This window comes from Parasteatoda tepidariorum, chromosome 3 (genome assembly GCF_982258835.1).
Source record: "Parasteatoda tepidariorum strain Cologne lab strain chromosome 3, Ptep-v5.0, whole genome shotgun sequence".
NCBI lineage: Eukaryota > Metazoa > Arthropoda > Arachnida > Araneae > Theridiidae > Parasteatoda > Parasteatoda tepidariorum.
Window position 1 is genome coordinate 41,367,422 of NC_141757.1, and position 24,308 is coordinate 41,391,729.

A 24,308-nucleotide genomic window follows, 5' to 3' on the forward strand; every position below is an offset into this window, starting at 1 on the left:
TACACAATTCTGGAAATTTTAAAAGTGCAGCACAACGGCATCTAGTAAGTCATTTCCCAAAGGTATTGAAATTGATATTTACACGGTTTCAATACATTATTTCGACTCTTCACGCAGAAAATTCTAAATGGTGTTTTCATGCCCATTCAATGGTTGTTGAATACTTCTGATTCTTTCTGACATTAGCAGTGTGGCTTAATTTTCTCCGTCATTTAAAGTTTTATTAAAGAACTGTGAGAAGGAATTAAATGATCGCCATGCCATTAAAGATTTATAAGGTTTAAAAGTTTGTTTTCAGAGTTATTTCCTTAAATATCTTTCATTAAGTTTTTGTTGTTGATAATATGGATTATAAATTATAGTTAATTTTTGGCTATCGAATTGTTGTATATTTTCAAGTGCGTAATATCTGTTCGATTATTGAATATAATTAATTCTGTTTCATCAAAAAATTTTAACCAAAATATTATCTTCTGGCATTTTATTTGTCCATTTTAAGGTAAAATCTATTTTCCCCATAAAATATTATACCTCAATTTTGTAGTAATATCTATTTAATTAGAGTGATTCAGTGATTTTATGGTAATTATTACTGGTAAATATTAAATTATGGTATATCTGATTTTTTGTTCTGTAACATGGGCCGGTGAAAATGGATTTTACGGTAAATAGTACTGGAACAATGAGTGCCGATACTTATTTACTGTAATTTGATCCGGATTTTTTTTTACATTGTAGATGTTTTTACTTAATATGTACACTGTAAAAAATTCAGAAAACTGTATAAAAATTGCTCCGAAAAAAGTAATAGCCAAACTTAAAAACGCTATATACTCAAAATAAAATTAACATACACTAATTTTTGGGTAAAGACAACATAATCTCAAAGGTGACGAGGAGGGAGAAATGCGTAAGTTGGCTGCTGCAAGGGTTCGAACCAGGTATCTCCAGATTTGTAGTAGAAGGTTATATCCACCACAATTTTACAACTGATTTCAAGGAGAGTTAGGAACCTTTAAGTTGTGTATATGTTACGGTTCAAGCAAAAAATTCGGTTATTATTATCTCTAACCTATCAAAATTAATAATAACCGCTTCTTTTGGTCAAAGGGAGAAATAGCAATACGGGGATATTTCCGTAACGTGATCTGTGGCAGAATAAAAGCCAAGTCTTGGAAAGGGCGAATTCAGTGTTAGATTTATCCATCGAATATTCACAAAACCATATTTTTAAGTTTTATTGATGAAGCTGGACTATTGGAATATGAAACTTTCCTTCACGTTTAGATAAGAGCACATAGAGCTGCTTGAGACAAAAATTCCTCCTACATATTTCTCTTTTCTCACGATAGGTGCCTCTCCCTGTTGACAATGTTCACTTGACTAAACACAACTCAACCATAATATAAATCCAAAGTAATTTATCTAAAATAATCCAATGTCCAGTTAAATTTCATTTGCCTGGTTTTGAAACCATGCTGGTTTTAAATACCGTAAAGTTTAAAATTTAAGTTTTTTTTTAAACATACAAGTTTCAAACGGTTTCAAAACCATGTAGGTAAAAAATATTTCCTAACCGTAAATTTTACTGTTAATTAGGTAGACATACCATTGTCGTTTTTTTACAATTATTTTTCCTTAATTTCGCGCTCTTTAATATCAGAATGCTAATTCCACAGCGACCAGCTGTTCCGAAGTTATGGACATGAAAACGCTATTATTATAAATACCATTCGCGTATTTTTTTTTTCATAAATAAAAAAGCTCAATCTACAACTATCTAAAAACATGAGTTAAAAATTTAAACCAAAACTAGAGATTTTCTTAAGAATAAATCAACCCTGCTATGAATATGCATATAGTACCGTGAAATGTACAACGAGGAATTTTCATTATCGGAATTTACTGTAGTGCTTGCTAAATTGCATCCATGCCAATTAAAACTTTTTTTGGGGAAAATTTATTAAATTTTGAAAAGATAATTTAAATCAGCTATTTCACCCCAACCTATTAATTTTATCTTCTTAAGGTTCTTGGTTTAATGAATTAAAAAATGCTCCACTACGCACAATTCCTATTGAATGTGTTATTTTAAGAAAATGCTTGGAACTAATTCATGAAATATGCTTAAATAGTTTTTTTTTAAAAATAAACAATAAAAAATTACATTGTATATTTATAAATATACAACATTTCCACTTTAAACACATTAAAATACATACAATCAATGAAATTTGTTCATGTATTCCCCTACAGAGTTATATATAATCCTTTTAAATTTTTCAAATTTATTAAATAAATGTTTATTTTATTTCAATAGCAGCCTGTTTCAGAATATGCATACTTCTAGTATTATCCTATTTATTTTCATAACTATAATCTCTCATGCAATATTTCAAAATTTCTTAAGATCCATATTGCTTTATGTGGCTCGGTTTGATATTGTGTTGTTTGTGGCATACATGGAAAGATATTACTTTTTTGCTATATGTTTATACTTCAGTGCATTGAACAAAAAATCAGTATTACTCAACCTCTTAACATTGCAGCACATGGTTTTCTTTGAAATTCCAATTCAATAGTCCACAGATCGAAGATAGGAATAACAAATCATTAGATTTAGAAATTGGAAGATGTTCAGTTAATTTAGAGATATAATAGATTAAAAAAATATTTACATTTAAAATATCATACACGTTTATTCCTTTAGAGAAGTGTTCCAAAGACCAATTCATCTATTAAACGTTATGCAATTACCGCTGATAAAAAAATTTAATTCGTTGAAATCTTAGGTAATTTATTGTTCACTGTACTACACGGATTTTTCTTTTTTGCGCATACTGAGTCTTTCGAGCTTAAAAATATTTTACAAAAAAAAATAAACAATTTGTAAAACAATAAGTTGTCAGATTTGTATCAGATATGCCAGATAGGTAAAATAACCGGCAGCAGTTTTCCAGTCAAATTAAACGTAAACTTTACGGTTAGGAACATTTATTTACCTTTACGGTTCTGAAACAATTTATAACTGGTATGGTTAAGAAACCATAATCCCAAAATTATAGGGTATTATAAGCGTCTACGCCTTGGATTGCTTCAAAACTTCTTTTGCTGGGCATTGGATATATGGGTCATTCTCACAAAAAGGTGATTTTTTAAGCCCCTGAGTAATAAATATTAGGAAATACAGCAGATTTCTTAATATTTTTCTTTATCATTTTTCGTGAAGCTCTTAACTAACAAATCATATGCATTTCTGCTAAATGTATTTAATATTTCATTCTTATTTTTTAATAAACATGACTTCAAAATCCCCTCCGTGGACGTCCCTACGTCTGTGGCACAAAATATTTTTTAATGCCTGTTAAACAATTAAAATATTATTTTAATGATTTTCGCAGTTTTACCTAGTTAAATGTCTATAGTAACTTTTTATTTAATATTTTTTTAAAAAAAAATTATTTTTATAAAATAAATGACTAGTAAACTTTGTCCATCAAAAATGATGTCTCCCTCCGTGGACAATTAATATAGTTCTGTAAATATGCAATAAAGGGCAGCATATGCGAAATCCCTATAAGACAGCTGCTGGGAGGGGTAACCATTCCATTTTCTAATGTTAAATATCAGTTGTTTTTGTTCTCTTTGGTGCCAGTTTTGGATTGTTGTATTCAACTGGGGTTTGGCAAAGTTCTCACCATATACTCCGTGGACATCATAAAGAAGGTAAGAGAAAATTATTTTATTTTTGATTGATGAATTTCAGATTGCAAAAATAGTATTTTTAACAAAAAGAACTGCCCCATTTTTCTAACTTTAAAATTAAAAATCAGAAAAATTCAAGAACTAGTTTTTGTCTCCTCTGTGAACGTTCCCTCCGTGGACATAACAAGTCCATAGAGGAGAAGACACAGTCAATGTAAGAGACAATGTGTTAGATAGCCATAATACAATTTAAATAATTAAAAAACTATTTTCTTTTAATTGATATTTTTTTAAATGAAACAAATGTGTTAATTTGTTTCTGTTTTTAAAGAAAATCAATTAAGTTTAACTTTTTCTTATCGGAGAAGTAAATATTGGCAATTTTTCTAAATTTCTGTGATGTTTAAAATTTTTTTTCTCTTCAAATTTTAGGAAAAAAATGGCAGAACCAAAATTTAAGAAAAGAAAGCAATCTAATGTTCAAATGCAAAAGAGAAGGGAACAGAAAAAACTTAGTATGAGGCAAGCTAGACAGAAATTTAAAAAAAACCCTATATTGTTTGAAGAAAGTAAAAAAAAAAAAAAAAAAGAGCAAGAAACTTTAAAATTTGTATTAGAGAAAGATTTAACAGAAAATTCGTGATTAAATGTACTAAAATTTCTATAAATTGATAGAGCTAGTCATTTGTGCCCAGGGAAAAAAGAAACAATAACAAGAAGAAAAGAAAAAAAACAAAAACGTTATTTGGATGACAGTATGTTTAACTTGCATAAAATGGTCACAAAAGAGTACCCTCAACACTCAACTTTCATGTGGAGTCCGAATTTTTATTTCAACAGTCTGTACATTTTAATTTATTAATATTCAGTAAGAGTTACTTAAGAAATTGTACACCTAGGTAAAAAATGGATGTTTCCTTTCATAGCAGCATGATAAATCGGAAGTAGCTCTATCTCTAATAATGAAATATTTTATTATTTACTTATTAATGTTAAACTCATATCAGTTGTGCCCAATAATTAATGAATTAGTCTCCATTGACATTTTATATTTTAAAACATAAAATGTCTCCTCCGTTGACTATTACATCTCCTCCGAGGACAAGGTAGAATTTAAAATATTTTAAATCTTGTAAAAAATAAAATAGAAAACTTGACCATTATTATAAGGGCATATAACAAAAATAAATAAAGGTATTTATGTAATTTTTATCACTTTTTTAATTACTTTTATTTAGGAAATTATTTTAGTCTATTTATGCCTTTTCAGTGAGAATTACCCATATATATATATATAAGCACAAATAATAAAATAAATTAAAATTAATATGAAGAGAAACTAAAAATGGGAAAGCCAATAGTCGTTATCAAGACACATCTACTGGAATAATGTGATATTTCTGAATAAAAAATAATTATCCTAAGATAAAAAATATTCTTGTTATGTGTCGATATCGCAAAAAGCATCTTGTTGAAAATGAGCATGAAATAAAAAAAAAATTATATATATATATATATATATATATATATATATATATATATATATATATATATATATATATATATATATATATATATATATATATATATATATATATATATATATATATATATATATACATATATATATATATATATATATATATATACATATACATTTCTGCTTTGTTAAGTAAGTGAAGTTTCATTGGTTTATCTAGTGGCGCCATCTATCGTGCGAAATGAGAAATACGAGATTTTTGTGTAAAGCAGCTCTGTGGTGCTGCCAACTATGCGTGAATGAGAGTTTTGTATTCTGATATATCAAAAATACCACTTGAGGAGTGCAGCACATTTGAAAACCATCATCTGTTGAAGGAACTAAAGCAATATTGTGGTGTCAAAGCTGGGACTTGAACCGTCGTTTAGCCAGTCACGAGATACCCTCTGACAGATTTACCCTCTCGGCTAAACTATGTACCCAGATGCAAGGAACTAAGTTACTTCATAATAAACTAAGTTACTTCATAATAAGCTAAGTTGACACATGAAATTCTGGTTCTTTAACGGTATTAAGGGAAATTAGACAATATACGATTGTTTTCACAATTTACAATTTGAATACTTTCTTTTTATGGTAAATTTACTGGTTTGGCTGAATGTGGAAAAATTATAATTAGATAAATTGCTATTTTACTTTTTCTGAAAAAAATTTATCGGTGTTGGCCGATTAATTTTTTATTATAAACAAAACGTGTTCTGTGAAAATGCTTTGTACTAAATATAAGTAAAGCATCTCGATAGAAGACGATTTTTTAAAACAATAATGAATCATCATAAATTTTGTGCTTGTGACTTTTTAAAGCTGCGAATTAAATTTTTAACTCTACATCACTATTAGATTGATAAATTATTGCAATGCATGGCATAAAATCATGACTTATGCCATGCATTACTTTCTTAGTTTGAAAAGCGTCTTATTTCGACAATTATCAAAATATTTCTAGACTTATTCTACCTTTCTTTATAATATCATCAATCTAAACGTATGCAAAGACTCTTCATGAATACTGAATTACTATCATTACATTAGAAGAGATTTTACTTGCATTCATCAAAGTTCCATATCTAAGAGTATTCATAGAATAATGTGGCATTGCACTAAATCTTTATAAAGCAGTTAAATTTATATTTTACAAAAGCATTTGGGAATTATTCATAAACTTGGTATCTTTAAGAGTATATGGTTAAGTTTGAGAATTATAATACTTATGTATATTATTTAACACAGGAAGTAAATATCTTTATAATATGAAAATCAACTCGCAATCACAACATTTCTAGCATTATTTATTAAGTTTGATTCATTACGTTGGGTTTATTAACAGAATTAAAGTTAAAAATACTACAAAAAGTTTAAAAAAAAGACAAGAAAAAAGAAAATATACACTTCGTTTATATGCATAAACATCATCAATAAATATTTTTGCTTGGTTTTAATTCGGCGAGATTTTTAATATCATTTAATTTTAAATTTGTATTATTTTTTTATTAATACATTGCTTTAAATATTTTCAGATTGGATAATATGCTACGAGTTTATATTATTAATTGATTTAGGGGAAAATGCTTATTGGTATTTTAATTTGCTTGAAAAATGTGTTTAAGCTTAAAATTTTCTGTAGTTTAGTTTTCTTCGTGAACACTAAAGAATTATCCAAGATAAAAGTATTCATTATAATGAAAATAAGGTTAATCTTATTATAGTCTGTTTAATAAACATTAGTTTTTCTTCTTGCAATTAGAGACATTTTAATGCTAATAGAGATTTTTTTTTTACAAAAATGAAATATTCTAAATGCTTATTTATAATGCACATTTAAAATACATAGTTTCCTCAAAATAAGGTAAGAATAAATATTAAAGATAATAATGTTAAGATAAATTAATAACGTGGGTTTTATCAATATTACCGTACAATGTTTTTTTCTGAATTGTCTACAATGAATAAAACATTATTTAGAGAATTACTTAAAAAAACCTACAAAATAAATTTAAAAATTGGAACAAGTTGAAAGGAATTAAAAGTAATAACACATCGAATTATAATCGAGAAAAGAAAAGACTTGCTAACTATGTGGAATGAGAATTATAATATTTGTTTTAATTAACATTTATTAATACTAATGGTATGCTAAAACAAATGGTGTAGTTAAAGAATAGAAACGCAAGTAAGAATAAAGTAACTAGATAATATAAAACAAATATTGTACATTAAAATCTAATTTATTAATGTTAATTGAGTGCTGGGAAAAAATCGGTGTATGTTTAAGTAAAAGCTTATTACTAGAAAACTATTTATTTCAGCATTTTTAAGCGGAATCAAGAAAAGAAATAGGGAGAAAATATAAAAAGTCAAAGAAATTATGTTTCAAACACAAAGTGATATATTAGATTAAATAGCGAGTATGGTTTAGAGAAAAATATGTAAATGATTTTTTGAATTCTTTAAACGTTAAAGTATTTCTTAAGCCTATAAAAAAATTTTTATGTAAGATCTACAGTAAATTTATGATGCAATGGATGAATATGGGCGATATCATACAGTAGTTTTAACCCATTTATTATCTTTTTTATTATAATTGCCGTTGAACAGCCGACCCAATTTTTTTGGGTTTACGACTACTAATGTTCAACTCAGTAGCTTTGTAATTTTGAACCTAATTCATGAGATGAGGAAAATCCTGGATCATGTATTGGGAGAAATTTGCCTTCGTGGAGGACTTTTTGATAGAACTAACCCTAATTTGCGTTACATGGAGCTGAAAATCATGAAAATCTCCCATGGTGAGCCTTACGGTAAGGGGTCTCTAACCCGCGATTCGTCAACCACTGAGGATATTTTACGTCAGCAGTGAGGTCGGTGCAAGCTGGATCTGTAATTCGTATCGATTAGCCATCGCTTGGATTCGAAATTGGTTCACCTCATTGGAAGGATAATGCTCCGTCCCCTGAGTTCTCATCGCTTGTTAAATTCATGTAGAAAAATCTATGGTATAAAGTTAATCAGTAATTATTAATGAGAAACAACTTTTGAAAAATATTTAATTTAAAATCTGATTAAACGCTAGTCTTAATATTAATATTGATGGAAAGAAAAATATTACTAGTTTAGCATTTTAACCAACTAGTAGAGTGATGTCTTTTTACCAACTCTTTTTCGGCCGAAATTTTATGTTATTTATTGGAAAAGTTGTTGATTGAGGAGAAATTTCGTTCCAAATTGTCTGCACGAGTAATGCTCAATCAGTTTAAGAAAGATAAATTGAAAATAATAAGAACACGCGTCGTTGCAATTTGTGACGAAAGCTTATTTAGAAAGAAATAGGGTAGTTTTTTGGAGGAAATTATTTACTGTAAAAATTTTCATTCCGAAATTACTTAAAAGACTGGCAGCAGTCCGTTCATCCAATCAAACGTAAAGTTTACTGTTAGGAACATTTCTCTTCATTAACGGGCTTTAAACTATTTGCATCTGGTATGGTTAAAAATAATCGTGAATGCAAAACTATATGGTTTTGTAATTATTTACACAATTAACATGGTATCAAAACTGCAAAAATATAATTTAATTGGACATTAGAAAGAGATTATGTTAGATTTTTCATAAGGTAATGGGCACTGAAATTAAGCCTGTGGTTGAGTTGTGTAATGCCAGATGAACTATTGTATTTAGCTTAATTTGAATCGCGAGAAATGAAAATGCTAGATATTTTTGTTAAGCATCTCCGGCGTGCTGCCATCTACGTGTGAAAGAGAGTTTCATATTCTAATGGTCCAGGGTCATCAATTACAGTGTGCAGAATACTGGTAACTCTTGATGTGTTGTAGATATTGAATGAATATTGCGGTGCCTAAGCTGGTGTTCGATCCCCCGTTCCGCCAATCATGAGTTTGTCAGATTAGCCCTCTCGTCTGCAGTATGTACCCAGCTATAATGAAAAAAAAATGGCTTCAAAAGAATGACTTTGTTTAAAAAGATGAAATTCTGGTTGTGTTTAATGGAATTAAGAAAAAAAGTTCAGAAATAAATTTATATTTTATTTTACTGTTATTATTGTTTTACTGTTCGGGTTGAACATGCAATATGAGAAATTTTTTTTAAACAGTTGTTTCGAGAAATTTTTAACAGTGCAGCATAAACACCTTAAGAATTGATAAAAAATTTAATGAAGCAATGAAATTTTAATACTTTTTAGGTTTTGATTTACATATTCTATGCTTTAGATTCAAATTAGCAGGACGAAAACAGCTATACATACTTTTCGCTAATCTCTGGGATTAAATATTATTTGCAATCAAAAAAGTTTCACATTTTCCTAAATTGAATAAAGCATAAATATTTAATAATTGTTTTAATACTTTAAATCCAGGAATAGTAGAGTTTTTTCAATGAAATGTGAATTTATGGTGCACAAAAAGTTCACATTCATTTAAAATAAAAATAATTAAAGGATAATTTTTGTATATATTGAACTTATATTAATTTTTCAATAGTTGGAGATTTTCTGAGACTAAGTTAAATACGTTTCGGTATTCGAATGTTATAATATTAATCTATTCAGAGTTATAACATTAAAAAAATAACCCTTTCAAAGAAATACACATATTGCAAAAATCACTCAATTCTTTGATTTAGCATAGTTTATAACTTTCGTAATTTAAAATTTAAAAATAAACATGCTCTAAATAGCTGCTTAAATTTAATACCATTTTAAATGTAAGCTTCATTCATAAGTTTTTTTTTCTTCACCGAATCAAAATACTAAATGCATAATTTTACTTTAAGTAGAAAACTTTTTATGCATTGATACAATTCGAAATTATAAATTTCCCCCATTTTTTAAAAGTTTAATTGATTTTCGAAATCAATAGTAAAAAGTGCAATATTTAAATTTCACATATTTTTGACTCTCTTCAAAGAAGTTGCAACATTTTTTTTCAAACTCTTATTTTATGTTCGTAATCAAACACAAGCACGATTAATTAAATAGTATTCAAGCAAACTATAAAATTTAAATTTTAATTATAATTTAACTATTTATTTTTGAACCTAAAATTAAAAAGAAAGATTGATTTATTTTGATTTATTTTAAGATAGCACACACATTCTTAAGACTGTCATTCGGGATTATTTAGGCCACAGTTAAAACTTTAAATACTTCAGATGTGTAATTTTCGTTCGCTGATTTTAGTAACACTTTTTTGAATGTTTTTGATATTTTTTTCTTTATACTATAAGTTCTTTTCTCTCAATGCAGTTTTAAACACTTTGTTAATATTTCGGTTTTACGATAAATTTATAAGCCTTTAGTTATATTTGAAATAATTTCTTTATAAATATGTTTAGTTAATAAACGCGCAATTTTAAGTTATTCCGCTTTCAAAAATTTCAAAAATAATCTCATGCGTTTGTTATATGGTGAATTATTTTTTTAATTATATTTCCCTTTTAATTTTTTCTTTGTTTTAAGATCCATTTCTTTTTACTTCACGGGATGATAAAAGTTACCATTTTTTTCCGAAAGCTGCCTCCTGTTAAACCCTATGATTAAACTGGGAAGGTCAGGTTCCTGAAAAGATCAAGAAAAATTGAACTACTTTCCACTTTAGGAAATTTCAAATATTTCTATTTTTTAGCCAACTAAATACATAATTTTTAGATTAATTTTTAATCTCTTTCTTTTTTTAATTAATAGCGTAAATGATTTATAACTAAAAACTCATTCGATAGAGCAAATGATTTAGAACTAGAAACATATTCATTCATGTTGTAATAATTAGTTGAAACATATTACAGGAGTAATTTTGCAATTCCATTATATTCTTATCCTTAAAATGCATAACAGAAAATCAGTTTACACTTTCCTTTTTTTTAACTAATTTTTTTAACCCTTAATGTGTAAAATATTGTGAGTTGTTGCTTAAAACATTACCATATCATAAATGTCAAAATCTGGTTTTTACTTTTACCTAATATCTCAACTATCTAAAAATATAACGTAAAAAGTGCTTTTTACTTTTTTTTACTAATAAAGGGTTTCGCTATAATTTATTTCAGAGCTTTTTCTCTATCTAACATGAGTCAGATATTAAATTTTTACTGTTAGTCTAATTTATACCATTATTAGGGGAAACTTAGAGCAACATCTTTCGTGCACTTTTATCTTTAGTTCTTTAATACAAATGTTTCAAAAATCTTTCATGGAATGTTTTATAAATAGACTCCATTTGTTGATCTAATTTTTACAGCAATTAATAATTTCTAAAGTAAATACTTTCAAATTGGCAAAGGATGTAAATGGAAAAGTAGCCCACAAACTATCTCCATATGATGGTACCTTGAAAATTTTATCTAATCCTCTAATAAAATTTTTACATTATTTCATTTCTAGAATGAAAATAATGTGATTTTTATTATTGATATATTTTACAAAAATTTAATAAATTCTAAAGTAGATCTGTCGGTAGGTTCACCTTCAAACAGAAAAAAAATTATTTTACTTTCCCCGTGCTAATCTTTGGTGAATTATGTATTCATAATTTTCTTATTTATTCAGCATCTGATTAATATTTTTGAATATTTGATTCAAAAACATTATTTAAGAAGTTCAATGTCTAATAATTATTTTAAAAATTGTTTGTTCAATTTTATTCATTGAAATACATTTCACTGAACTTAGTTACCGAGTTGTAAATTCTAAGTCTGTAAGTTGCTCTTTTTAAAAAACTTTTTTAAAGTTTAAAAAAGTTTTTTAAAGTTCAAACTTCAAAATTTCCTACAAATGAAAAAAAAACACATAAAGTTCAATGGAGTTAATTTCAATGAATAAAAAGAAACTATATTAATTAAACATATTAATCAGATTATGAATAAAAAAGAAAATTCCGATCATATTATCACCTTGGTTAACAGGCAAAAGGAACCAGGTCACATTACTGTGAACTTGAATTATTTTTGAAGATAAACCAAAATATTATCACCTGTAAAATTTTACTTAATAGTATGAAGTTTCACACTATATTTTTACAACGAAAAAATTATGTTTTAATAATATTAGTATGATGTTTATTTACATTAATATTATTAATATAATGTTTTATTACAACGAAAAAAATCTATGTTTTAAAAATTACGACGCATTAATATATTTTCAAAAATAAAATTGTTACTAAAATTATACATGTATCTTCCTTAACTAAGTATTGTAGCTTTCAATATAATTCGGTTTATTTTAATTAGAAATTAAAGTTCCAATTCTGCAAATGTATTTTTACTTTCCAAGAAGTCCTTAATTTGTTACTTTCTTGCATTAAATTTAAAATTTTTCGACACAACAAAACAGTAATTTAGTCGCATTTCCTTTTTAAAACTACATTAGATTTGTTTGCTATTCTAGCTGAACTAAGTTACAATTTAAATAACAAAACTTTATTTATTATTTATGCATTATATATGATTGTAATTGTTTTAGGAAAAAACTAAGAAAGTAATTATTTAGCATTAAGAAAACGTAGTTCATACGTAACTAAAATATTTGAATAAGAAGTTATTCAGGAAATAGTTACTCCATCCATTTCGAAAGAAGTCTTAAACAATAAATTGTACGCAACATCTATTTCAAGCATTAGTTAAGCCGATTTTATGTTCGTAATTACTTTGTTTAAACTCGTTTAAGTAAAACTTTTTTTCCTACTTTTGAAAAGGAACTGTAAACTTAAGAACGAAACAAAGCATGACTCAATTACTTTCGCGTAATCTATGTTAAATAGTTTCTTAAACTATATTTTCAATTATTAGTGATAATTTAAAAGGATTTCAGGTTATTTGAATTTAAAAGTTTTACAGGATTTTAAATTAATTCAAAAAGTAATCCAAATTCTAAAAAAGCGGAATAGATTCACAACTAATTTTAATTCTATTTCAGAAAGAAATGTAAATAGATTTCAAAGAGAAATTAATTATAACCACAATGCTTGGAACTTTTTAATAGTGTATGCTCGGATTCTAAAATAAGAATAATTCAGATTACTGAAATATATAATACATGATTATACGAGACAGAGTGTGTTTTAAAATAGTATATTTTTCTTTAATTATACAAAATATGAGTTTACTGAGCGAGAAAAAATAATTTAGATCTTGGTTTTTAAAATTCCTGAATAGCCAAAATTAATTTCACTTGAATAAATAACGTAGCATTAACTTCACTTGAATTATGTTAAATAATATTTGTTCTTCCTGAAAATCAAGACCCACGTAAAAAACTTTTTTTTAAAAGCTATTATTTTTGAGGGAGATTTAAATTTGAAGTTAGGATTTAATTCCATATTTCCTTTCCAATTTAATAATAGAATAACACTAACAACATAAAAACTGCAAGGTCTGATTACATAACGTGTTCTTTTTTCCGTTTGCTTAAAAAAATATGTACTCTTTATATACTTTCATACCATATTTGTATTATGTTAATGTGAGTTACAGTCTCATTGTTTTGGATTAATTTAAAAATTACGAGTACTATTCGCATTGATTGTAAAGATTTTTGAAAAATGTTGTAGACTTCTAGTTTTGTTTGTTACCATGGTTCCAAATTGTGGTATAAATAAAATAAATGACACATAATTTTGAAGTAAATCATCATCAAGCAAGACGTAAAAAATGATCTCCACTTTATATTGACATTGTGATAAATCAATATTCAGAGCTTATTTCACTCTTAAGACATCACTTATATTATTTTTTACGTATTTCAAGGAACATTATGCAAAATAAATTGATGATTATTTTTTAAATAAAACGCATGAGTGTGTGCAGACATACAGTAAAAAAAAATGTTTCAAATTATTTATTCTCTTGCAGTAAGGATAGCTTTATATTGATTATTTCTGTTGGTATATATATATAAGCATGCATATATCGCTTTATTTATTAATGTAAATTTCGTTCTTCTTTGTTTAATACTCTAAAAACTCGAGAAGTTGTGTTTTAGCTTGAAATTACAAAGATACGTTGCATTGAGAATTTAAATTTTTCTTTATCGAAAAATAGTTCGTCATTGTGAGAAACTTATAAAGGTATGAGAAGGATAATTTTAACTCGAATGATGGTGGTACTAGCTTTTTAAGTGAAGAGAAGGGCAATTAATAAATTTTTGGAATGCCCCTTCTATCCAATATACTCAAAATACGTGTTCACGAACATTGTATATATATATATATATATATATATATATATATATATATATATATATATATATATATATATATATATATATATATATATATATATATATATATATATATATATATATATATATATATATATATATATATATATATATATATATATATATATATATATATATATATATATATATATATATCTATATATATCTATCTATCTATATATATATATATATATATATATATATATATATATATATATATATATATATATATATATATATATATATATATATATATATATATATATATATATATATATATCAGCTGTGACCGCTTTTTAAACACCCATATCGGGATCTGTGTTAACTAGAATGCTCACTGACGAGAAGTTGTTATTTGAAAATTTACTAAATTCTGCCTTTCTGGTTGGATAATTGCTTTTAATACTATTCATGAGAGCAAAAAAGTAAGTTAATAATGCAAATCATGCTCATTATATATACCACAATTAAAGATATATGAATTTGGTGTATAAATGAAGAATATAAGTAATTATTGTGATGCTTCAAGTACCGATCAATACAATATTAGCATAATAGTTATTACCGAACTTCACTGGTACTACTGGTTTCATCTAAAATAATTTCACGATTTTTCACTGCCTCATAAAAATGAAATCGTAGCACTCTTTCTCTTTTGAAAGATATAAGAATCAAAATATATGAGATATAAAAAAGAAAAAGAGTATTAAAGCGAAATCGTATTTAAAATTTGATTAGAATTTCAGCTACGTCATTCCACATAAGGAGCATGAAAGCATCTTAGGTACTTTTCGGTTAGCCCGGCAAAAGGAAATTCGCTTATCTCTCTTCCATTTTTTTATTTATTTGATTAATTATTTTTATTTTACAATGTAGTTCTTATTCTTAGTTTATTTACTATTTTTTAACTTATTATTCTTATTTTTTTGTTTACAAAAAAAAATAAATAAATAAATAAAAAAATAATAATTAGCGACGATCTAAATTTTTTTTTTTTGCAAATTTTCACTTGCGCCCTGCTATACGAAAATTACTGAAGGGATATTCTTACATTTTACACACAAATGCAAATTTAAACGTTAGAAGATAAAATATGAGCTAAAATAAATAATGAATAAAACAATCTAACTCTAGAAACACACTATTTAAAGCTTTATTTATGGTAATTAATTTAAGATCTCTAAATTAAAATGAATTGAGCTTAAATTAGATGTTCGTTCTATTTTTATTAATAGATGTTGTTATTTAGTTGCTGAATTTAATTGAAATTTTGTTTTTCATGATTATGACTTTTTATTTTACTCACATTTTAGTTTTCCGTTCTTTTATACCCACTCAAAAAAGTTTTTTTAGTTGTTTTTAACAATCTACATACATACGCATTAGTTTTTTTACATAATAAGATATATACTCTTAACATATTTATAATCTAAGTATCAATACAAAAACTGAAACAAAAAACAATACTTATGACGTATTTAGTTCTATTTATAGGTTAATTTTCTCCATAAAGGCTTCTTTTTAATTAAGCCTACAAATTTCTGTTTTCTGCAGAAAAAAAGATGAAAAATACAATAGCTTAATTTCATGAAGAATTCTATTTTTCATGCAGTAAAAAAAATACTGAAAGAAGTAAGTGATTTTGCAGCATAGAAAGCGGCTTTGATTTTGATTAAAAGCCTTTTGATGTAAATTAAATATTTGAAAAATATACAGGAAAATTAATTTTTCAATTTAAACTAGTACGCTTCTGAAACTGCAAAGAATTTTTATTTTTATTCGCAAAGGAATTATATTTTATCTTTTGCGTTTTTTTAAATTTAATTCCGTTTTTTTAAAAATCTTTCCTGATAATTGTTGTACCTAGTTTATTATTTGTGTTAAACGTTTTCAAAAGAGAGAATATCTAAATTAATTGGATAAAATATCCAAAAGAACTAAAAAAATGTTTTAACTATAAAATTTGAATGCATTATTTTGTTATGTTCATTCATATGTATGGTTTTAAATTGAATTTAAAAGTTAATAATAATATCAGAGAAAACATTACTGTTTATGTTTGGAAACTTAAAACCATAGATACAATAGCTTTTTGTTCATGATTACGAGGAGGAATACACATGATAATGGTCCATATTATAGAATTTAAAAATTATATATATATATATATATATATATATATATATATATATATATATATATATATATATATATATATATATATATATATATATATATATATATATATATATATATATATATATATATATATATATATATATATATATATATATATATATATATATATATATATATATATATATATATATATATATATGTAATAACAGGGCTCCAACCCTGTTATCAGTGTTGTTTTTAGCTTAAAATAATTGCAGTCATAAGCCATCAGACGTTCTAAACAGGTTTATTAAAATATAGGCTGGTATTGCTAACAGTTTACGTCCACACTCCCTATGGAAGGGGAATGGACAAGACTTCTGACAATTCCTGAACAGCTTATCAGGATCAAATCCTGATGAAAGGACACGCAAAACTATGCACTCTTACGTTTTATACCAACATAAATTTGAGGTAAAAAGGCACCTTCGTACATTCCTTGTATCCTTATGCATTAAGGAAAATCATTTCTGCTTCCTTATATGGAATTGAAAAAGAGAACGATTCTAAAAATAACTCTTCCCTTGAAATATAAATCTATTTATATTTCAATGGTATGCTTTCAGCCTTGAATTCCCAAAATAGAATCTCTCTACGCTTATTCTTTAACAAAGACATTTTATGAAAACGAAAGAGATTTAATTCTTTTATTAATACAAAAGTATTTACTTTTTGTATTACATATATATATATATATATATATATAGTTATAGATATAAATATATGTATAAAGCTTTAAGATCATAGGTTAATGCAATTAAAAGAAAAGCAATTTGAGATGTGAAATTCTGATACATTAATAACCGGTGTAACGACCATAAATTTGAATGCAAACATACGAATGCGAATGAATTGTGACCAGAATATAGACCAAAGCATTTCAGTTTAAAATTTAATTAGAAATTTAAATAATATTTAATTTACTTTCGGCAGTGTTGTTTTGACTCTTTTTTATAATTTCAATAACAGATGGCGCCAGTGGTACTGTTAATCAAGAAATATTTTGTTTTTGTTATTTTTTCTTTCCTTTTTTAGTTTCAGTTTAGATTTATTCATTATAGTAATATTTATGTTTGGCAATATGGCCATTGAAATTTACATTACTCATTTATAATTCAATGAAAAATATTTCAGTGTTATCTATAAATCATGCTCTGATAATCAATCAAAGAAATAAAGTATATATCCGGTAAGATTTTGAGAACTTATTTGTTGTGCTAAGTTGTCATAATTTTCATTTTCCCACATTGTATTAGTTTCTATAATTTTAATGATATTCTACTTAGTTTTTATGATTTTTCCATTATATAAGTTTATGATTTATTTAAGATTCGTTCCATTTTTTGTTCCTTCGAGACCGGAGTGAAAAATCTGAGCTATTGTTTATAATTTAGTTTCGATTTCAATTAAGAGAGCTAGATAAAAGTATTTTATATTGCTCTAGTTAACATTGTTTTTTTTATCTCATTTTCGGTCATTCGATAAATATTTTTGATCTTAAATGTTGTATTTTATAATTATAATGGAAACTTTAAAGAAAAGACGTAGTATTTTGAAAGGTAAAGTAACGCGTATAAATAATATTCTGAAACCGAAATTTGTGTCTGGGGAAATAGAAAGAGCGGAATTAAATGTTTTTTCGGCTCAAATGAATGAAATATGGGTGGAGCTTAATGAGATTCATACGGAAATTATAGTTTCTTGTAAGAATGAGGAAGAGGCAAGCAATATGAAAGAATTTGATGATTTGGCATCAAATATTGATACGTTGCGAATTAATATTGCTCGGGAAATGTCCGAATTGAAATCAAAAGTAAACAACACTAATAATGGCGGCGTTTCTCCGGATGAATCGAAACTGAAACTAACTGAATCTTGTTTAAAATTGCCCAAATTCGAGTTACCGAGTTTCTATGGAGATTTCAATAATTGGATGTCATTTAAAGAATTATTTTTGAGCTCCATAGATAAAAATCCAGAACTAACAGAACTTCAAAAGTTTCAATATTTGTTTGCTAGTTTGAAGGGTACTGCACACAAGCTTATTTCCGGATTTTCGCTCACAGATGAAAACTATAAGCATGCTTGGCAGACTCTTGTTGCGAGATATGATAATAAACGTGAATTAGCTTTCGCTCAAATTTCAAAACTATTTAATCTAACGGCAATTAAATCTAATTCTGCGGCTTCGATATTTGAAATTTTAGATACATGTAATGAAGTTATTCGAATTCTTTCAACTTTAAAGTTAGAAGTTAATCCTATGGTAGATGTTATTTTAATATATTTTATTTTGGGAAAACTAGATGATACACTAAGGCAAAGATGGGAATTATCTAAATCAAGATATTCCAACATTTTTAGAATTGGCTAAATTTCTTGAGCAACAAGCAAAAAGTATTTCAAATCAAACAGAATGCAAGCCAAGGGTTCTTCCTAAAAAGGCTATTGTAAATAATGTGGTTGTAAACAAAACCGAAAATTTATGCAATATTTGTAATGAAAATCATTCGATTGTTAATTGTCCCATGTATAATAAGATGTCTGTTGATGACAGGTGGAAGGTAATTAAATCTAAAAGGCTGTGTATAAATTGTTTAAGAAAATTTCATATGGCAAATAAATGCCGTTTTACTAACACCTGTAAGGCATATCATGGAAAACATCATACTTCATTGCATAGATTTTATTCTAATTCTGAAGAACCTAATGTAAGCAATACAGTTTGCTATTCTAATTCAAATTTAGATAATGCCAATTCTGAAAATGTTCCTACAGTGAGGGAAAACATTCAACTTAGCACAACTTGTCTAAATTCTAATAGTGTAGATAGTAATACTTTATTATCAACAGCTTTAATAAAGGTTAAAAATGCTAAGGGACATTTCGTTAATTGCCGAGCGCTGATTGACAACGGCAGTCAGAAATCTCTAGTGAGCAAAAACTGTGTTAAAAGACTGCAATTATCAAAGACTGTTACAAATCATTCGATTTCAGGAATTAATAATACGCTAGTAAAGTCTTCTTTATCTGAAGTATCTTTGGTCTTTTCTCCACATTTTAATCAGAAAATTTTTTGCTGTAAAGCCTTGATTGTAGACTGCATAACAAGTGATTTACCGAATTTCACATTTTCTTCATGCAACTGGCCACACCTGCATGGTCTAATGCTTGCAGATCCAACATTTCATGCAACTGGTCCAATAGACATTCTGTTAGGAGCCGACTTATACGCTGACTTGCTAATTGGAGAACCAATTTTAGGGAAGAAGGGTACTGAAGGCTGCACTAAATTCTCATCTAGGCTGGCTATTATCGGGAAGAGTGTTCTCAAACTCCAATAAGGAAAACTCCTTTGTGAACTGTCATCTTACTTCATCGTTGGATTGTCAATTGGCTAAATTCTGGGAGCTCGAATCTTTACCTCAAGCTGAACTGAAATCAAAGAATGATTCAGATTGTGAAGCATTTTACGAAAAAACGGTTGCTAGAGATCCATCTGGACGTTATATTGTGAGAATACCTTTGAAACATTCTATAGAATTTGGTGACTCAGCTACTCAAGCAAGTAAAAGATTCAACTGCATTGAAAGAAAACTAAGTAAGAATAATGAACTTGAGCATCAGTACACAACTTTCATGTCGGAATATCTTCAACTAGGTCATATGGAAAGGGTTCTTTCCGACGAACTGATTAAGGAATCAACATTTTATCTACCTCATCATTTCGTTATTAAAGAAGACAGCAACACAACCAAACTAAGAGTGGTCTTCGATGCGTCAGCTAAGGATTCTTCAGGGAATTCTCTCAACAATGCATTGCATGCAGGTCCTCGTTTGCAGCTCGAATTATTTTCTCTATTACTAAAATTTAGAACTTTCAAAGTTGAATTTACTGCTGACATCGAGAAAATGTTTCGCCAAATTCGTATTCATGAAGAGGATGCTGATTACCAACGAATACTCTGGAGGTTCAAACCTGATGAAGAAATCCAGATATACAGATTATTAACTGTCACCTATGGGACAGCCTGTGCTCCATATCTTGCTGTAAAAACGCTTCAACAACTCGCTAAGGACGAAGAAAAATCCCTTTTCCTGATGATTCAAGAGTTCTTAAGGAAGAATTTTATGTTGATGATCTGTTATCAGGTACAGATTCCATCCCCAAAGCCAAAAATCTAGTTTCAAACTTAAAATCACTTTTGCAACGAGGAGGTTTCAATCTCAGAAAATGGTTGTCTAATTGTTCAGAGATTCTAACAGATCTTTCCAAGGACTCTCTCTTACAGCAGCACAATGTTACTATAGAAGAAAATCAATGTCAGAAGGTCTTAGGACTGTATTGGAATACACAGCAAGATACTTTTCAGGTGAACATTTCATTTCCAGAGATAGTTACCTCAAAAAGAGAACTGCTTTCTGTCATAGCTAGGATTTTTGATCCCCTGGGCTTTCTTTCACCTGCCACAATCATCTTAAAAATTTTGATGCAAAGCCTATGGAAAAATAAATTAACTTGGGACGAACCTTTAACCGAGGAGCTCCTATGTGTCTGGAAAACCTTCCAGGCTGAAAAACAGGCTTTAAAGGAAATAACAATTCAAAGAAGACTGGTGTCTGTAAATAATTTAATCATTGATGCCCAGTTACACGGATTTTGCGACGCCTCACTCAAAGCGTATTCAGCTGTTTTTTATTTGAAAGTAGTGGATAACGAAAATAGAGCTTCAGTGAACATAGTGGCAGCAAAAACCAGGGTCGCCCCTTTGAAAACAGTATCATTACCTCGCCTCGAACTGTGTGCAGCTCATTTGCAAGCAAAATTGTATAGTAATCTTCAAATTTCGATAGATCAAATTTGGAAGCAAGTGTCCTTATGGTCGGATTCAGAAATCGTTCTGAGTTGGATTCGATCAGACTCTTTAAAGGATCAGTTCGTAAAAAATAGAGTTGAAGCCATAACATCACTTACTAATATTGGCGACTGGAACCATGTGGCTGGAGTTACCAATCCTGCCGACTGCGCCTCTCGAGGAATTTTTCCAAAGAAGCTTAAGGACTTGGAACTTTGGTGGCAGGGCCCGGAGTGGCTATCTAATGCAAATTCAGCATTCACCGAAGAGGTTAAACCAAACTCTGTTCACACTTCCAACCCTGACACTTTAATACATGCCTCAGCAGTTGAAAGTAATTCGATGCAAGAGTTAACTCAAAAATATTCATCATTCAGCAAAAGAGTGATTGCTTGGTGTAAAAGATTCGTGTTCAACTCGAGAAATTCGGAAAATCGGATAAACGGTTGCCTTCAAGTTTGTGAGCTGGATAATGCTCTTATCGCAATTATTAAAGAAATTCAAAGGGTGGAATTCAGTGCTGAAATTAAGTCAATCAAAAATAAAGGCTGTGTTCCAAGAAACTCTAAAATAATAACCCTTTCACCTTTTCTAGATTCTGACAAGGTCTTAAGAATTGGTGGGAGACTCAAAAATTCAAATCTGCCACTGTCAGCTAAACATCCTTTTCTTTTGCCGAAAAGTCATCATTTTGTCACGCTTATTATAGAATATTATCATAAGCTTTCGTTACATTCTGGCATTTCTGTAGTTTTATCTTTAATTCGGCAAAAATTTTGGTTTCCAGCTGGGAGAAACACAGTAAGAAAGATCCTCAGAGGCTGTGTAACTTGTTTAAAGGTAAATGTTGTTTCTTCAAGCCAGCTCATGGCCGATTTGCCTCGTGATCGAGTTATTCCATCTAAATCTTTCCAACGTGTTGGGTTGGACTTTGCAGGTCCAATTTCAACCAAACCAAATTTACCAAGATCTAAAGTCACCTTAAAGTCGTACATTGCACTTTTCATTTGTTTTGCTACGAAGGCTGTCCACTTGGAACTTGTCTCTGATTTGTCAACAGAAACCTTCCTAGCATCCTTTCGTCGATTTATTGCTAGATGAGGGTTGCCATCTGATGTATACAGTGATAATGCCACAAATTTTAAAGGAGCCAGTAACTATTTGAAGTCTCTGTTCAAAATTGTTCGAGACAATTCAGTTCAAGATTTTTCCAGCAATCTTCAAATCTCTTGGCACTTTATTCCTCCAGCAACACCTCATTTTGGCGGACTCTGGGAGTCTAATATTAAATCAACCAAGAGACACCTGCTGAAAGTATGCGGCTCAGCTACACTGAATTTCGAAGAACTGGCTACGCTCTTGTGTCAAATTGAGGCTTGCCTCAATTCACGACCGTTATGTCCATTAGCATCAGAAATAAGTGATCTAGAGGCTTTTACCCCTGCACATTTTATTGTGGGTGCTCCACTTCTTTCATTGCCTGAGAGAGACCCATCACGATCCGTGTGTCTCAAGTCTAGATGGTCTTTAATTCAAAAACTTCGTGCTCAATTTTGGATCAAATGGAGTAAAGATTATCTCCAAACTCTGCAAGCAAAGTCTAAATGGACTGTTTCTGGCTCTGAGTTTCATGTTGGAGATTTAGTTCTTCTCAAAAATGACAATGTCCCACCTCCATTAAAGTGGACTCTTGCACGAGTTGTGCAGGTATTTCCTGGAAACGATGGTATTATTAGGGTTGTTAAGTTAAGAACAGCTCATGGAGAAACCACCAGGCCTATCTGTAAAGTATGTCCATTCATAAAAAAATAACATTTCCACCTCCTTGGGTGGCAGGATGTTTTGACTCTTTTTTATAATTTCAATAACAGATGGCGCCAGTGGTACTGTTAATCAAGAAATATTTTATTTTTGTTATTTTTTCTTTCCTTTTTTAGTTTCGGTTTAGATTTATTCATTATGTTGGTAGATGAGTAATATTTATGTTTGGCAATATGGCCATTGAAATTTCAATTACTCATTTATAATTCAATGAAAAATATTTCAGTGTTATCTATAAATCATGCTCTGATAATCAATCAAAGAAATAAAGTATATATCCGGTAAGATTTTGAGAACTTATTTGTTGTGCTAAGTTGTCATAATTTTCATTTTCCCACATTGTATTAGTTTCTATAATTTTAATGATATTCTACTTAATTTTTATGATTTTTCCATTATATAAGTTTATGATTTATTTAAGATTCATTCCAAGTGTATTTATTTGATACCAGAAAGAACTTCAAAATTTCTTAAATTGCTATTATCAGAAACTTTAAAAGAACTATTGAAAGTTCTTTTTTAAATGTATGCCAAATTTTGCATTAAGGAATATTTTATTTTAGGGTTCAGTTGTGTTTCTCAAACCTATACTTAAAAGCAGAATTGAGATTAACAGACAATTATTGCTAGAAATTAAAATGGTAAGTATACTGTTTATACTCGTAGTTTACAGTTTACTGTTATTGCTATAATTATTAATAACTTAACTGAAAAAAATAAAAATATGAAATCTAAATGTTTCAAACTGAATAATGTGCCATAAATTTGAGTAGGATTATAAAACTATTAATATGAAACTTTTCAGCTTGTATAACAAGATATAACTATGGACGTTGTAAATAGGGAACATTTTTCAACACACGAGATAACATATTTCAAAAACATAATTGTAATCATAAATGTTCTATTTTTTTCTTAGTTCACAATTTAATTTCTGCATTTATGTATTATTTTTATTATTTTGTGGCATATAAATTGA

At 28.0% G+C, this 24,308-nt stretch overlaps 1 protein-coding gene across 2 annotated transcripts in view; it reads left to right on the forward strand.

Moving 5' to 3' along the window:
• Positions 1 to 24,308, forward strand: part of LOC107448012 (atrial natriuretic peptide receptor 1) — a 573,894-nt gene that overhangs the window by 447,392 nt on the left and 102,194 nt on the right. For both annotated transcript variants that reach the window (XM_087159148.1, XM_087159149.1), the window contains exon 10: positions 23,893 to 23,970. In XM_087159148.1, coding sequence (XP_087015274.1) covers positions 23,893 to 23,970 — 78 coding nt within the window. The remainder of the gene's footprint in view (positions 1 to 23,892; positions 23,971 to 24,308) is intronic.